Below are 18,241 nucleotides of genomic sequence, written 5' to 3' on the forward strand. Positions count from 1 at the left end.
CTTAATTTTTGTTTTTCTGTAAGGTACATTTTTCAATATGGTGTAGCTCTTTGCATTTATAATATTCAATACAATAATATATCAAAGTGTGGATTGCTTTAAAGAAAAGAAAAAAGAACTCGTTGAATGAATCTACTATTAGTTTCACTGCCAAACTCCTGGCTATGATCATATTGGCTGGGCAAAATTTGTTTGTAAACATTTTATATAATTTTTAATGAAAAATATTTTGCTGATTGGGTTACGTGTAGCAATGTGGATACAGTAAACTACTTTTGGGTGATTCCAATAATGTTTTTTTTCCCCTATTTAATAGTCAATTTAAATGCTGAGTAGTAAAAAAAAAATGAGTTTGAAAAATGTCCTTTTGTTGCCTGTGACATTTAAACCGTAAACACCGTATTTGTGAGTGTAAGCTAATGTTGAGGCTGCAAGAAAGTATAATATTTAGGCCAATAAATAAAAGTGGTTAGCTTTATTAATATGAAGCTTGCATTTGTTTATGCCGAACGAATAAAAGCCGTGTGGAGCCAGTGGGTTTTTTCAAAGCCTTGTCTCATAGTAGCTCTGCTGTGAAGCTGCTGAATTATTAATGAGCAGAGCAGCTGCCTGAGGTTTTTCAGACAAAAGTAGTCGACTCTGATAAAAACAGCCCCATTCAAAGTAGCACACGAAGGATTCTATATGCGGGAAAATGTAGAATCATGTATATTTAAGAAATTAATCTCTTATTCTTCCTCTCCATTCAGTATAGTTTGAAATGTACCACAAATGTCTGTGCTGACGAGCTCCATGAGTCTCTGTTATCGATTGATCGCGACTTGACAGAGATGCGAGGCTCCCATTGATTGATCTCCACTCCACTCCCCGCTGACCAGAGAAAACACCCGATAGCGAATGCGAGAGGGGATTTAAATTAGACAAAAACCGTCCGCTTTAGTTGACGGACGAGGCTGCCCTTTGCGGTCTCATGCGGGTTGGCATCGTCCGCGGGTTCGTGTGTCAGAGGAACGGCTCAGCGTTGGCGCAGAGCGACGGTAGCTGGGCTGTAATGTCGGCAGCGTTGGACTTGTTTTTCCCCGTAGACCTCGCTTCCTGTTAGCCTCGGGCTCGCTGGAAAATCGACATTATGTTAATGACCGAGCAGGTATAGTTAGCCAACACAAAAGAGGGGGTGTAACTTTGCTGCCTGCGATAGCCAGTCCTTCCACCTGACTTCTATTTTCCCTCACAAATCTATGCTGATAACTTTTATTTAATGCCTAGTATCCGGGTTAGTTTGCTAGCGCTCCTCAGCTAGCCATCTTTGCTCGGGTTGACGGCTTGAAGTGTTGAACTTGGTTGGGTTTTGATGACAAAGAGCAGGCGGTGTTAAGTTGATGGTAAATATACGTGTTTGCAACGGGCTCACTCGTGTAACCAGTGCCTATAAAATACTTTAATTTCTTATAACAGTGTTCAAAGCGAGAGACAAAAGGAAGAAAAAGGCTTGTTCTGGTATTGAGGAACATAATTGATTTTTGTTGTCGATTTCTTTTGTAGAGCACACACATAAACTGTATTACTTTAGATATTTTGCTTGCAATTATGCTAAAAGAATAAACTGAAATAACGTTTTTGCACACAGTGATAGCGAATGGAGCAGAAGCAGATTGTGTCTGCATGCTATTTCAGGGCTGTGCTTCCCTGAACCTGCAGCTTCCAGGTTTATTTAATTTGATTAAATACTCATTTAAATGCATAATAAATTACTACGAGTAGCTGATATTCTCAAGTAATAGCTAAGTTGGTCGCGGAGAAGCGGTTGCATCTAGTCCACCTCCTCATCCACCCATCTATCCATCCATCCACCGCCGCCCACCGCCTCTCCGGCCATGGACCCCCCCAGGACTCGGTCGCGGTCTCGATCTGGCTTCTATCATTTCTCCATGAACGGCAGCGTTGGAGGCAACGACGGGGGCTTGATGAGCGCCAGCGGAGGAGGGGTGAGCTACCCGCCGCCGAGTAACCCCGGCTGGGCGCCGCACCACGGAGGACGGAGCTACCCGGAGAGCCAGCAGCAGCAGCAGCCGCTGCCGCCGCAGCAGCAGCACGCCCAGGGGAGCTACCTGTCCGCGGGGGTGCAGCGCCACTCTGCACACGGAGCTCACAGACACCCCGGGGCAGGTAAGCAGGCTTTAGAATAAACGGGGCCCACATCCAGGGGAGTTGGGAGGGGGTAGATGCATCATTACACACTCACACAGGATAAACCCCCTGAGGGCTGCAGGCAGACCACTTGCAGCTTTATCAGGCTCTGAGGCATTTAAGTAAAAGGTTTTAGTGTTTTCACTGCCAGCTGACGCATAGAGGGGCCAGCTGTATGTTAAATGTTGTGGTGGAAGTTCAGCTGTGAAGGTTATACTGATCTGAGAGGTTAGAAAAAAAATAAGGCCAAGTAGATTTCTGAAAGCCATTGTTTTACCTTTACAGAGATTTGTTCCAGAACAAACAAATGTAAAAACAAATGGTGTTAAAACTTTTCCCCCCCATAATTGCCAAGTTTAGAGTGCTTACAGGCAACATAAATTAGATTTTTAAAATGTAGCATAAGAAACTAAATAAAATAAAAAATATTCAAGTAATTTATTTATTTTGGTCAAAAAATATTTTAACATGTTCTCAGTGGCAAGACTCAAATAAGGGTCTGTCATTCTCTGACACTTGCTGTATTTTGTCAAGTTTACTAAATGGATCTCCTTAAGTTAGTTTGTAGTCCCATTTATGCAGACATTACAATAAAAAAATCTTGGTGAATAAAAGCCAAACACTTTGTGTTGTATCTAACATTTTCCATTTTAAGAAGATTACAATCAAAAATATTCCATTAATGTTTTTTTTTTTTTTAAGTTTGCATCTAAATTAACTTTGTTGTGCTGGGCTGACAGACTTTTATTCTTCTTAAATTGGAGTCGTGTGCCACACAAAATCATTGAATACTTTAACTGACCCACATACTTCAGTTTAGAAACCCTCCTTGCATTACGTAGCTGTAATGCTCCACTTGTGAAAGTAAGTCTGTTAGGTTCTCCTTGACAATTCCGACGCATTCAGAAAAACAAAACAAGAAAAATGTTTGCGTTAGATACGCAAACGTCGTGCTGCAAGTGGCATAACGGTCTTGCAAGTTGACATCCTGGAACAGATGTTTACCAAACGTCGCGTTAAAAGGACCGAATCTGATTTCTGGATGATGTGAAATGTCTGGGGAAACTATTAATCACTTTCATCAGATGCACTGATGGTTTACAAGCAAATCAAATGACACCTGTTGCCCACTGGTGTTTGTTACTTTAAACTGCTCAAACTTTTGGTTTATTTGAAATTCAAGGAGCACTCTACTTTTATTAGAAATATTAACTTAGACCTGGTTATTTTAATTAAGCGCTTGACTTTGAACCGTAGTTATTGACGTGTTGTAGCCGGATTCTGCGATTCTTTTCACATTTTCCACACTGCCGGTCGAGTCTGGATTAAATGGTAGTTGAGCGTTTTCTTTTTAAGATGAAAGAATTAAAAAGCACGCACTTTTAAAAGTTGCGTTTTGGACTGAAAATCCATTTTCCATTTATCAGATGACAGAGTTTTAGATGTCCCACAGAAAGCTCCCAGTCATTTGACTCTAAATACATGATGTTCTTGATGCAGAGCCCTTCAAGTCCTTGAAGCAGCCGTTCTAAACAGCTTAAAATGAAATCATCTATTGTATGTTACTTTTTTTATCTCTTTTTTTCCCCCCTCTCCTTAGATTGCTAACTGCTGTGACACCAGCTGACTTGTGTGTTACTCTCGGTTGAGTTTTTTTTTAGTCTTTTCATCCATGACAACTAATGGTGTTAAAGTTAGATCCAGCCACCTTGAAGCTCTGAGTTGTCCTCAAATTGTCAGGCTTAGCAGAGGACGGTGAATGTTTTGAAAAGCACAAAAGTTAAGACGACGTCTATGTTTTTGTTCTGTGAAAACACAAACATTGACTGCCATGTCAGATTTATCTCTGTTGACTGACGATAAAGTATTTATTCATAACAAAAATAAATAATATGAATGAAACAGATTTTAATATCAAGCAACAACCAAGATACCCTTATTTCTTTTTGCCCTGACTTTCCACGTCAAGGTTCAGCGAGTTTTCCCTGCTGACCTCTGGAAAGTTGCTAGAGAAAACTTCTGGAACAGCAGACTGGATTTTATCAAAAAGGGATGAGGGGCGGGTGGGGAGCTCTGAGATGGATTAAAATTTAAGCTTTCGATAAAACTGTGTCGTATTAGCAGCACTGTCCCCAAAAAGCCAAAATGCAAAGAGAGTCGTTTTCTAATCTTGCAGGCCACAGGCAGGTTTCTGTTGGGGGTCTTAAACATGCATGTTGTTGAGCTCTCCCCTAAGCAACCATCTGCATATTATGAGTGCAGGCAAAGACTATTAATGCTTATTTGGTTGTGCTTTTTGGTGTTTTACATCCCTTGGCGTCAATTTGTGCAGTATAGGACTGATGGTACTGGGTCTGGAGCATGTGGTTGCACAGCGCAGCTTTAATAATAATCAATGTTGCAACCCACCCACACGGACTGATAACAGAACTACTTTTAATTGCGACACCACATTACTGTAGATGGATTGCGTCTCTAAAAACAGCGTTTCTATTAGTGGCTCAACATATAAAAGCTAGTTGCAGTAAGACCTTGCTCGGTTTTCGATCGTGTTTGGCTGGGAAGGGAGAAATGGTGTCAGTCTTCCCTAGCAACTATGCTTGAAGGAAACAGGGTCATGTCTGCTCGCCAGTGAAACCCGTCCGTTCTGGCTTGAAATCCCTTCTCCTTTTGCCCTTGGGATGAATCAGCATAACTAGACCTAGTTTTCCATAAAAAAATGGGTGTGTTGGGTTCTGGACAGTTTGAGATGTAACAGAGGGAAAAAGAAATAGGCTTGTTGGATATATAAAAGTGCGGTGCATTGGCCTTGCTGTAGTTGTCATGAGCTACTGACGGTGTTCGAGTTGTCCGCTTCTACAGAGGTTGTATGACTCGAGAGTGATGTCACAAAAACAAGAAAATCAAAGGGGTTTGTTTAACCCAAAAGGCTTTTGGTTTAAGGCGGGCTTAGAATCAGGAAGGAATAAAGGGATGAGTTTCTGCCCTATTTTTGGTGACACATAACCTGTTTTTTTTTTTTTTTTGTTGTAAGCAAGAGAATGTTTATCAGTTTAATGTGTCCGTGCTCATGTTGCATCCACACTGCACATGTCATATAAATAGATGAGAACCCTTTCCATAAATCTGGGTATTAATTAGGCTCAGTGGTCATATTCTTCTTTGTTATTATGGTGATATTTTTATAAAATGTTATTGTTAGGGTAGAAGCAGAACGCTTTCATGTTCTCTGAAATGAGAAAATAAAAACTCTCATTATATTCATTTTTTTTAAATGTAGCAGACTTTGCTTTAGAGCTCTTGTTTGTTTTTTTGGAAAACAAAGTAAATGTCATCTAGATGCATTTAGGAAAAAAATACTGAATTCTAGAAGGTTATCTTGTGTTGTATAAAAGAAGTTGAACTTTTTTTGCTGCTTCATTATTTCTGAAGGGACCTTGTTTGCTGCTTATTGTGGAAAAATGTTGAATGATAAGGCTAAGATGTCAATGTATAAATGGTTAATAGTTTTGCTCAGGGCAACTTATAGCAGTTATATGAGCTTAAAATCATTATTTATTGTTATAGCTGTTATTATAGTGACAGTAGTTGTTGGTAAAATGGTAGATTTAGAGCTCTATTTTAAAACTATGTTGTGATTGATTTGTTGTTGCTGATGTTTTGGCTGATTAAATGTGGACCATAATCCACACAATTAAGATTATGTTAAGATTTGCATCCATTTTCAATTTGCATCCTTGGTTTAGCTAGCCTGCAGTTGTAACCAAAACATATTTGGCTTACAATGCTTAAACAAAGAAAGTCAACCTTGCAATTTGAACGTCTGATATAAACAAATGAATGACTTATTTGCATAAGTAAATATTGTAGTAAGTTTCTGCCTGGTCTGTTTTGGGTGACACACTTTAATGTTAGTAATAAAGCTGTAGAGAGTTTTAACTAAAACATACAGTGATACTCCATTGTGATGCCCCTTTTCATTGATGCCCGTTTGTCTTTCCAAGCTTTTTGTGTTGAATTAGAAGAATATGTTGTGAGGTTGTTCTGTGTCTTTTATTTGTTCTTTACATCAGTAAATGGTTTTAAATAAAATCTTACTTTGTGAACTTAACTATAAATCTTTATCAGACCTCTGTCACCGATTGAAACCAAGCAGCCAACCGGGTTCGATCACCGTATTGTTTGCTTTTTGGCATACATGATGACCATCCTCCTTTTTGTTTACTGTAGATATGTTGGCTAAGCAAGAGACGCTCACTGTCTTGTGATGTTGTTTTTCTCAGCTTTGTTTTTATCTGATGAAGTATTTTTTAATTATTATTCTACAGGAGGGTTGCTGCATTTTCATCCAGATAATGTGTGCAGTGAGGATCGAGACAAAGTAAGCATCAAAGACCATTACTTCCTGCTGTCCCTGCTTTGCTCCTGGTTTGAATAGAATTTGTATTTCATTGTTTGCTCAGTCCCATGCGTCCTTCCCTTTTTATCTGCTCCCTTATTTATTCCTTCTCCTTTATGTGCAGATGGAGGACAGCCCAAGCCCCAAAAGGCAGCGTCTTTCCCAGCAGTCCATGTTGGACCTCGGCTCGGCTCCTCCCTCCACTCCTTCCTCTCCCATTCGGCCGTGGGAGTTGCCCCCGAGCCGACGGCCCCACCCCCACTACATGCCAGAGAGATGCCACACACCTGTCAGAAACCGCCGCAGGTATGTTTGTGACACAGTCCCCTTGAAAGTGCCATCTAATGATAAGAATAGTAAACAATAAAAAGAAGAGCAAACACAAGAGGTTTGCATGCTGCAGACTATCTCTTGAGGTTCAGGTTTTGCACCGAGGAGAGGTTTTTATCACTTTGTTCTTCATCAGACGTTGTGAAAACAAAAAATACACAGTAAGCATCAAGCCTTTAAATATAGACGGGTGTGATAAGAGACACTTAAACAAGAAGAGAAACATGAATAAATGTATGATGAATACATGCTCTAATTATGTAATGTGCAAGTATGCATATAAAATGTGTCATAATTAAAAGCAATTTTAATTGCTTTAATTATGGCAAAACTTCAGGGAAGTTTTGGTATATGAGGAAAGCATGAAGAAAGTGCTAGAGAGGGAATAAATAAGGGAGCAGAAAACTTTACCAAGATAATTGAATAAATTATTTGTTAAAGATACCTGTGGGATTTTTCTCTCCTCTCCATAGTGCCATTCAATCATGTAAATTGAATTAATGGCTCTTTGTTTCACAGAACTCGCATTCAACAGTCCAGCTTTGTTTAAGGATCTCTTGGTGTGAAAACTTTGTTGTGGAAATCCTGTTTAGACCTTGTTCTACTGTCATTGTCCACATTTTTAATTAATTGGTTCAAATGAAGAGGAAATGAAAGCCTTTATGTCCATATACTTGGTCCAATTTAGATTTCTGTCTTTTCGTTAAAACTTGGTCACATTAGTTGAATATTCCATGTCCAATAGCGCCTTCATACTCCCTCATTCTGTCACATAACGACAACCAATCTAAATGTATTTTGAGATATTATATTAGTCTCACACAAAGAAGTGCACAACAATATAACATTTGCTGCACATTTTAGTTTGGGATATCATAGCAAACAACTTGAATGTATTTTTGGTAGCATTTTATGTGATGGACCAACATTCATTAGAGAAGTTTGTTAATTGATGTGAAGACGAATGGAGCAAAAATACAAGGCACATCTAGTAGAGAAGCTGGTAGACTGTAAAATACTGATCTCTCTGTCTGTGTGTGTGTGTACAAATGTCAACAAGCTATCACCATAAATAAGATATTTTCTCATGCTGTGAGCTGTTTTCACATTGTTTCAATCACATAATTATATTGAATTAAATGATGAGTTCATATTTTTGTCTCCAACAGAGTAATCAGTATTTCATGTTCTCTGTTTTACTATTTTAAAGCTCTCTGAAAATCTAATCTACCTTAATCAGGGCATTCATTTAGGGAAAACTTGATACTGCTGGGTATTCTGTTGAGGTTTTAAAAACGTCCATGTTTTGTGGATGGACGTCGTTTCAGGACATTTTGAAGCAGCTTGGAGGGTTCCAGTTCTTATAGGCTCAAGTTTAAATCTAGTGTGTTTGTGTGCACTACAGTAACACGACAGCTACAACAAACATCCTGACATCTCAGACAGAGGCAAAGATGTCAAGATGTTGGGTTTTGTAGGAAGAAACAGTTTGAAAGAGACAAACGGAAGAGATACATTTGTCTTTTTTTTTTTTAAGTTCACTTGTGCACATATTTTCAGATTTAAGTAATGAAAAAAATTGGGAATTGCTTACATTGGAAAAATAATGCAATTTTCTTTATAATTTTTATCATTGAGTTTTCAGATTATTTTATTTTAATGTCCAGATTTGGACATTCTACCTTATAGCACAACGAAGTTTTATAGCTGCTTCCTGCTTTTAATTTTGCATTTGTTTACCCCAATCAGCCTAAAGTGTTTCTCCCTAAATATTCCAGGTTTAGCCAGAAATTCAAGTTAAACCTTTTTTTTTTTTGTAGTTTATCAACATGGCTCTTTTTGGCTCTTCTTTAGTTTTCCTGCTGTTTCTCTCCAGCCCTCCAATGAGACGCCAGCGTGGCCGGCGAGACCGTCTGACCCGCCACCACCACCACTATAACGGCAACAACAATCACCACCACCATCACCACCCAAACAGCCACCACCATCACCACCATCTCCACTCCCACCACGGCCCGTCACCGGGACATCAGGACGAAAACTACCGCCACCCAGCTCCTCCTCAGGGCTACCCACCCTACAGCCAGCAACCCCCGCGAGGGCCGGGCTCCGGCCCCGAAGACCGTCCAGGTTACCATCCCCCCAACCCCTCCCCGAGGCCCCTGCACCAGTCACCGAACCTGTCGCCCAGGCTGCTGCACCCTGGAGCCCATCCGCAGCACCCACACCCCCACCCATCCCAGCAACAGAGCAGTGGGGTCCTAGACCTCCAGGAACAGGTGGGCTTAAGGGGAATCAAGCAGATTTATTTGTTTTTATAAAGGTGCAGAAAATGCAAAGAGAAGATTAAATTAACTAAAGATCAGAAGCCAGACCTGCTTTTTACAGTGCAACAAATGTCTGTCTAGATTCGCAGTAATCCAGGTTTACTTGATACAAATTTTCTTGCTGTTTGTCTGCTTGCTTTAAATTGGGTATGTTGGAGATTTATTTTTTTAAATTGTTCACCATGTATAGCAAATACTTCAGAACTGAAAAATACTTTTTGATTTGAGACCATCGTCTAGAACCATAGAAACCGTTTTTTAAGTCAACACTTAGTAAGTTGGGCTTGTCTTCTGCCACATTTGTATTTAATACGTGTATAAACTAAAGTTAATATAAGTTTCCTCTAAAAGGAAGGATCTTGCCCTGTGTAACAATTGCAGATGCTTGATTGGTAATTTGCAGGTTAAATTAAAGAAAAATCATAATGAGTCAAAACTAAGAACTGCCAACATTATAGCAATGCTTTTTTTTAACCTTTGTTAAAGAAAATTCTGATCCGGTTTAGCAACATTTGCTTTAGTACAACAATGGGAATAATCTTAAAACACAGAAAAAGAAAAAAAAAAATCCTTAATTTTTGTTTGGATCCAGTACCACTAACTCAAAGAACCAGCAACATTTTCCTAACTAAACGTAATCAAACAAAAATTAAAATTTCCAGAAGTTTTTAAATTGACTTGAATTTAGACATTTTGGCAACACTTAAAGTATTTTTTTATACATATATTTCTGCAGAAGTCCAGGCACATTTCAAAGCATTTATCGAAAACTGAAAGACAGACGATCAAAGCTGCAGCTCAGCTCTGTTTTCCACTTTAAATAATATTGCAGTTGGAGCAACAAATGGGAATGCTTTGCTTGTTGGCAGGCGTTGTTGTGGGCTTTTAATCACTGTGTTTAAAATCTTCTGTTTGGTTTCAGGGTTCGGTTCCGGTATCGTACCCGGTCTCCCCTCCGGGTGTGCCGCCCGGCCTGCCGCCTCGCTCCGCCCCGCAGCAGATCCCAGCATGCTCTGTGGTTTTCAGCGGGCAGCACTATCCCGTCTGCAGCGTCCCTCCTCCTGTAAGTGTTAGTTTTTAAGTCATTTTAGTTCAACGTTTTCTCAAACGAATATCTTCTCCACATGATATCTTTGACATTCTTCAGTCAACATTCTTCGCCAAGTGAAAAACGTCTTTTCATATCTACGTCAGGTTCTTCAGACTTGTTCCGTTCAGCATTTGCCCATGCCCTACCCGTTCCCCTCGTTGCTGTCCAGCGACCCGACCTTCTTGATCCCCCCTCCTCACCTCGCCCACCCTCCAACGCATCTCTCCCACCACCCGCCTCACTTGCCGCAGCCGGCGCAGTTTGGACCTTATCCGGCGCAGCAGGCTCGATCGGTGAGTAAGAAGCCTCGCAGTCGACGGGCCAAAGTGCCGTGCTCATCTTTGTTCGCATCTTTTTGTTCAAAATCTTTTGTGTGTTTGGTTGGGGGGAAAATAAATCTGTAAATGTAAAAACCTTTTGAAGCTTCATCTATTAGGGACATCGCTACTCATTGGTTGAACATTAACAAAAAGCAGTAAGGCTGTTCCTTAGTGTGTGAACAAAAATATGATCATTTAAACTTCTAATTTATTAACAATTTACAGTTGTGTAAATGAACAAGGAGCAAAATGGATAAAGACTTCATTACAGAGTCTTGTCTCTGATAAAATGGATCAGGATTGTGCAACATTAATGTCCAGGTGCTGGTGTTGGTTGTTACAGAGGCAGACAGTCTTTCTCTTTTTTTCACACTTGCTGCCACTCATGCTGGACACATTTTGCTGGTTGTGTTTTGTAATCACAATTATTATGTGGGAAGGTTATATGTGATGTAATGGTGTCTAAAAAGACATTTGCTTAAATTAGCCTTTAATTTTTAAAGTTGGCACAGTCGTTAATCCCGTCAGTTTCTTTCTAAAGGTTTTATTAGGAAATTTTGTTTCTAGACCCAAATTAATTTGCTTGTATTTCTTTTGTCAGACTTAAAAAAAAAGGTGGTAAAATTATTTTTCAGCTTTTTTTTTATACTACTTTCCAATATTTTTAATTGTTTTGAATTTATTTTCTGTGATAGACAAATAAAATTATTATTATTTTTGTCCTCTGCAGCCTTTACAGAGGATAGAGAACGACGTGGAGCTGCTGGGGGAGCATCTTTCTCTGGGTGCTGGGCTCCACTACTCCCCCGCCGCACACCCAGCCCTCACCCCACACTCGACGCCTCTCCACTTCCTCTCCCACGAGCCCCTGCCACAGGAGTTCTTTGGAGTGGTGAGCTTTGGAAAAATAAATGCATTTTAAAGCTGAACATTTCTTCTTTCTGTGTGAATTAACTCTGACATGTGTCTCGTTTATCTTTCCTGAAGTCTTATCCAAATTTCATTCCTCGGCGTCTCCCAGGACGGCGGTACCGTTCGCAACAGCTTCCACCTTCGCCTTATCACCCCAGCCTCCTGCCTTACTTCCTGTAAGTTCACTGGGAAACATGCCAACCTAAAAAACAGCAAAAATAATTACAGTTTCATAATTTTGTCCTGATGACTTTTTAATTGATTTCTCTTTGCACAGATCAATGCTGCCAGTCCAGCCCACGGGTCCTGCAATCAGCCTGGAGCTGGATGTAGATGACGGAGAAGTGGAGAACTATGAGGTTTGCTTTATGCCGTTGTTATTCATGTTTATCGTTGCCAGATTCAGGCTTTTATACTCTTTCATTGTTGCTGATGTTTTCCCCAAAGGCCCTCCTGAATCTTGCTGAGCGCCTGGGAGAGGCCAAACTCCGCGGACTGACCAAGGGGGACATTGAACAACTCCCTTCCTATCGATTCAACCCAAATAACCATCAGTCTGAGCAAACACTGTGAGCACTGCCCTTTCAAAGCACCTTCACATGCTGATAAAAGCCAAATATTATTGTTTTCTTTGTGTTACAGACTGCAGTTTATAAGTGATGGCTTTAATCTGCATGTTTTGTGCGTTTTCTAAATCCAGAAGCATCTAGAAGTTTTCCACACTTGGTGTGACTTTGTTACTTTAAGACGACTGTAGATATCCGTCTGCTGTAAGAATAATGTCACCTAAACAGACAAGGTCTCTTCAGAATAACGTTCTGGAAGCACAAGCTTCTTTCTGCACGTTTACACAGCAGGATTTGTGTGCTGCAGAACTGTACACTAACACAAGTCTGGTTACAGGTGTGTGGTATGTATGAGTGATTTCGAGTCCCGTCAACTGCTGCGAGTCCTTCCCTGCAGTCACGAGTTCCATGGAAAGTGTGTCGACAAGTGGCTGAGGGTGAGCTGGCGCCCCCCTGAGTCCAGGAGGAACTCTCAACCTTTGTTTTTATTGATAATCATGGCTTGTATAATCGTGCAAAAATCAGTTTATTAGAAAATTGGGTGTTTTAAAAAACGATTCAGTCGAAAGGTGAGCTTCCTGAAAAGTATGTCCATATGCTGTACAGTATGTATCAAGACTTGGTTGTGGCTCCTTTTACTTGACTGACTTCTTCATTTCAACGAGAAGAGCTTATTAATTGAAGTGTTCAGGAAGTATTGGTTGAATAAGCCTTCAGTTAATCTTTAATGTTTGGTTCTGGTGTCTGTCACCTTTGATGGCTTCAGGTCAGGCCAGTTTGTGGCCAATCAAGCTCAGGGTAATTAAAGTAGCTATTGGTACTTTTTGCAATGTGGGCAGGTTCCTGCTGCAAAGTGAAACCAGCATCTCCATGAAGCTTGTTGCCAGATGGAAACATTGAGTGCTCCGACATGTTCTTGTAGATTTATTGAACAGAGTAGTACAAGGTAAACTCCAACAGATGACATGTCATCACTGACTGTGGAAACTTCACATTGGACCTCAAACAAAATTAGAAGCTGTACCTCTCAAGTCTTTCTAGGCAGTCATTATCTCTTGTGTTCCTTTTTCTACCAGAAGGTTTTTCTTCTCTTCAACTTTCCATCAATGTTCTTGTATTCAGAGCTCTGTAGCTGTTGTAGCAATTACGTTTAGGGTCAGAAACCGTCTGCTAAACACCTGACAGGTCATCTATCTTCCCCGTGATTGTGTACTGTAGATCATAACATAGCTATAACATGCAATTCCTGTCTTATGTTATATTTATCTTCGTGAATTCATAATTTTGGGCTGTTATATTCTAATTTCTGGTGAGGCATTTTAATTTCTCAGTGAGTTTTTGCATTTTTTTTTTTTTTTTAATTCGTTTTAGTGTTTCTGCTGAGAACACTGCTGATATGAAATGTCTCCTCTGTTTGTCTTCAGGCCAACAGGACGTGTCCGATCTGTCGAGCCGACGCCTCCGAGGTCCAGAGAGACTCAGAGTGACCACAAGAGGGAGCCATACGCTTCCTGCTGTTGGTCTAACACATCTAGCACTGCCTGCTCCTGATAAATTGATGCACATCTACGTTCTCATACACACACACACACACACACACACACACACATATGCAGCGTTATCTTACATGTCGGTGGAGCACTTTATTCCCCATAGTTAATCGTACATGTTTTCTTTACTCCGATAACTTGTCACACTCCTTTGATACATGCACACAGGTCCTCACGTTTAAGTGAATGACCCACCTTCCTGCAGTACTGTGTGTGTGTGTGTGTCTGCGTAGATGTGTATGCACCACAACTGTGCAGACATTGGTCAGCTCTATATTGCAGGGCTTCGGTACATGACTGTGTTATCAGTGTGTGTTTGTGTGTGTAGGTGTGGGATGGATTTTAGGGATTCTGGAGCATGCATGAATTGTTCTTCTGTATTGGACAAAAGTAACAATGATTTTTTTTTTTGGCTCTTATGATTGACTTTTCTTCCTGTTTTTATATGTTTATGCACTGTCTGTATGCATACTCGGTGTGTATGTATGTTATAGACTTTTCTCTAGTTTGACACTAAGGGTCCATGCTGCCACTGTATTTCTCAGTTGCTCGTTTGAAATATTATTATTATTATTATTATTATTATTATTAGCAGTATAACTGGTTGTTTTCCTGCCTGAAAGTTACCTCATCATTCCGTTCTAATTACAAATGCTTCATAGCACCACTTTGACTTTTAACAAATATATTTTCCTTTCTTTTCAAAGAAAACGTTTGTGGTTTTGCAGTGGCACATGTTGCATATATCTATATATACTGTAAAAATATATGAATATCTATATACCAAATAAAAGGCTTGATATGAACTTTTTAAATTTTGTATTTTGTAATAATTGTTAAGTAAAGACTGAGAATTGGAGTGAGGAAAAAAATATGCGGTTTTATTGGGCTACTTGTCATGATGTATATAAACCTGAAGCTTAAGCTGCATTCAAGTTGTACTCGGAATTTGGAAATTTTGACTTCCTAGTCGAAAAAAATCAACCAGAATGCTAATCGAAGTAGGATTTTCATCATGGCTGCTCCTCACGTCAACATTACTAAGATAAAATAGTAAAGCTATTTTACTAGACTCTCATACAGCTGTGAGTCCAAAATCAAATGTTACACTTAACACCTGCCTGCACCTGTAAACTAAAATTAAAAATGGTGTTTGCTTATGAAATTTAAAGCTTAAAATTGTGCTTGTAAGCGGTACTGCAAACTATGTCGATGGTCGTGGCCATTTTGAAATCCAGACTTATTTCAGGCTAGAGGTGAGTTCTGAGTTCCGAGGTTACTGGAACGCAGCATCAGAGCGAACAGATTTTATTGGATGCAATAACCTTATTGACCACTAGATGTTGCCACTGTTCTTCTGCATTTACCGACTTGGATCATATCTTTGCTCAAGAGAGAAAATTGTTAAGTAATGGCTAAAATGATAAAAAATATTAAGAGCAGTAATGAGGTTTTTATTATAAACACACTTGTTGAAACATTTAGCAGTTGTAACTCAGGGACTTTGTTCTGTTTGACTATAAGTTGCATCGTGTCGAAGGAATCATGCCCCTCTTAACAAGATTGCAGCAATTTAGAGGTTTCTTAACGTCCCACCACATTGTATTAATTTAGCCAAGGTCTAAACTTATTTTGTTTTTATTTTTTTCTGCTATTCTGTTGATAATATCCTGCTAGGATCATTTTGCTACATTCGGTACACATTTGGCTTCATATTTAATTCCAAACACTTTGTTCTGAAGAGACGTTGAAGGTTGGTTCAGTAGAAGTGGTGAAATTTGCTAGTGATCAGTGATTAAGATGCTTTTTTCTGTGCAGCGTCTAGTTTCTCTCTTCAATCCAGTAGAAGCAGAAGGTTGTACTTACTGTGGTTTTTAAATGCAGTTTTCAAATCCAGTTTTTGTTTGAGGTTAAACTTGAGTCATTTCAGAACCTTGTAACCTAAGAGATTGTTGTTCCTTTTAAAACGACGGCTTACTTTTGGTGAAATATTCTTACACTTCACAGTGACAGAAATGTCAGCGTAGAGTTTGTGCACAGATGAGCCGTCCAACACGTCTCCCTGCAGCAGTGCCGTTGTCCTGTGCCTTCTGCTGATGAACAGCATTTGTGCTACTGTACAAACCTATGAAATGTTGTATGTTGAAATTCAAAGGCCAGGTGTCACCTCTAGGCTTTCATGCACAAATGGCCTCATTTTCACAAGTGGCTTGCCTGGGGCTGATTGAGGCACACAAAACACAAATGTCACTGTACTTACGAGGGCACACCATACAGAAAACACCAGGAAAGAAGTAGGATCATGTAATCTGTTTTTGGATGCACCTAATTTTTGGTGTCAGAATTACGATTTTGCATTAGAACCACACATGTTGGATTTAGAGGTCAAGATCGAGAAAAGATGGAGATATTCAACTTAGGAAAACATGTTGAAATTATTTTTGTTTGCACACAAATACTGGGTTTTTTAATCATTATTTTGTATTTTAAGCCTACATCTGAATGTTGTGTATTTTTCTCAGCGCTATTGAATCAAGTCTCAAAGCGACAGTGAAAACTCCTGCTGTCAGGTCTGACACCCAAGTTCTTGGTTGTGCCATAACATTTTGTGTCTGCATAGAAGACTGTTCGTGTATTCATGAAAGATGCAAACATTGGTATAAATCAAGCTCTAAAAGTCAAGTTGGGAGACTGTTAAATCATGTGTTGCCACCAGATTCAGTTCTTGTAAGTGGTTGCAGAAGCTGCTTTTGCTTCCCAACACACGGGTAAAAACACTCACTCCCCCAACGAAGCCTGTTTTGCACAAATAAAATCAAGTTTTCATTGTGAAACTAATTACACATCAAACACTAAAAAACAAATTGGTCTTCTCTGGACTTTTATTTCTTTCTTTGTATCAGGGTTTCACAGATCATGGCCATATTAATTCAACATCATCAGCCATGCAGTGGCCATACAGTGCAAACTGAAAACTTCCAGCTGGTGCTGTTTTTGTGTTCTGATTACCTCTGCGCCCACCAACCTGCGCTGCCCTGGGGAGAAAGCCATTTCAGTCGGTAAAATAATTCGCACAAAGTACAGAACAGTTGTCACTACTGCTTCACTAAATATGGCTGAAAAATTCCACAGCATGAATGCTTCAAATCTTACACCCCTTGTACGCCACATGTGACAATGCTGCTGCTACATGGCTACTTCTAAACATTCCCAACAACAACATTTACCAAATGTCATGCAAAACAATGCAAACACTCTGTGTGCCCTGTTAAAGATTCACCTTCATTCGAATGCAACATGGCTGAACACGAATGCATCCTTTCTGATTCATTAAAGCAAAAACATTAACAGAAGGCTTTTACTTAAATACTGAAGAAAAACGAGACCCCACACCATCCTACAGCTAAACTCACAAAAAAAAAAAAAAAAAAACACATAAAAAGGGATGAACACATCATATTTGAAAGAAGTGACAGGATTTTATTTCACAAAAGTTGCTTCGTTTAAACCTTGGTGCCAGCTTGCATGGCATGAAAAGCAACAGGGTGACAGCAGCTCTAAATTTAAACTTTTTGCCTAATGGAATGAGGTGCCTCTTTTTCCTGACCTGATGAGTCACCAAGGGTTTTTTTTATTTATTTTTTTTATTTTTATCCCACCTAACTTCTAGCTTCTAGTCCCCAGTTTTCTTTTACTAATGCATCCCCTAACACACCCCGATCTTCTGCTCCATCACCTCATTTCCTGTTTCTGCTCTTTCTCCTCAAACGCCTCTTTCTTCCCATGTAGTGACCTGACTCTCCTTGCTCTCTTCTTGTCTTTTTACGTATGCACCCTCCCTTTCAGCCTCCTCCACTGCCTCTTTGCTTCAGCCGTGATCACCACCCACTCCTTTAACCTGCTTCCTCTGCACTGAAGTGGAAGTGATGGGGGACTTCTGTCTGGAACTGGCGGCGCAGACATTTCCGGGAACAGACTCAGCTTGCCGTGTCTTACCCATGTTTTACCCAGACATAATATTATATTTCTTACTGAAGCTGTTCAAAGTTGCCCAACTTTAACAGAAGAAATTAGCCAATTAGCTAAAAAAAAATATTCAACTCGATCCAATATTTATTTGAAAAATTTAATGCAATTGTGAAGGTTAAACCTTGGAATACCCACAAGTCCGTTTTACACAGTGTGGATTACATTCCCCATATTTGTTACAGCTACAAAACATTTTAAAATGCATCACATCTGATTTCCTCATGAACTGCTTTGCCTATTATTAATTTATTTATTTTCCACAGCTGAGCTTTAGCACCCGAGAGGAATCCCAGTGGTGAAAGTTCTGGTTTGAATGTTCTGTTTGGTTGGTTGGTCTCACTCTGGGTTTGTGTGTGTGTGTGTGTGTCGATGTCTTGAGGCTTTGCTCCAACAACCGATGTGTTTCAGACAGCTTGTCTCGCAGTGACAGAGAAGAAGATCAGTTTTCCCCATTTGTGTCTTTCAGTATCAGATTAGAAAGAGGGAGAGAGGGCATCACATTGAACAATTATGTAACCAATGAACGCAGTC

At 39.8% G+C, this 18,241-nt stretch overlaps 1 protein-coding gene across 1 annotated transcript; it reads left to right on the top strand.

Annotated features, from left to right (window-relative positions):
* The first annotated feature begins 851 nt into the window (after positions 1-851).
* LOC103147500 (E3 ubiquitin-protein ligase RNF38-like) lies at positions 852-14,496 on the top strand. The gene is made up of 12 exons (XM_007565880.2): positions 852-2,166; positions 6,516-6,568; positions 6,711-6,892; positions 8,793-9,195; positions 10,166-10,306; positions 10,438-10,626; positions 11,384-11,545; positions 11,641-11,741; positions 11,843-11,924; positions 12,013-12,134; positions 12,469-12,568; positions 13,556-14,496. Exons 1-12 carry the CDS (start codon positions 1,875-1,877, stop codon positions 13,616-13,618), a joined length of 1,890 nt encoding a protein of 629 aa, XP_007565942.1. The 5' UTR covers positions 852-1,874; the 3' UTR covers positions 13,619-14,496.
* The last annotated feature ends 3,745 nt before the right edge of the window (positions 14,497-18,241 follow it).

Source organism: Poecilia formosa, unplaced genomic scaffold, assembly GCF_000485575.1.
Source record: "Poecilia formosa unplaced genomic scaffold, Poecilia_formosa-5.1.2 Scaffold183, whole genome shotgun sequence".
NCBI lineage: Eukaryota > Metazoa > Chordata > Actinopteri > Cyprinodontiformes > Poeciliidae > Poecilia > Poecilia formosa.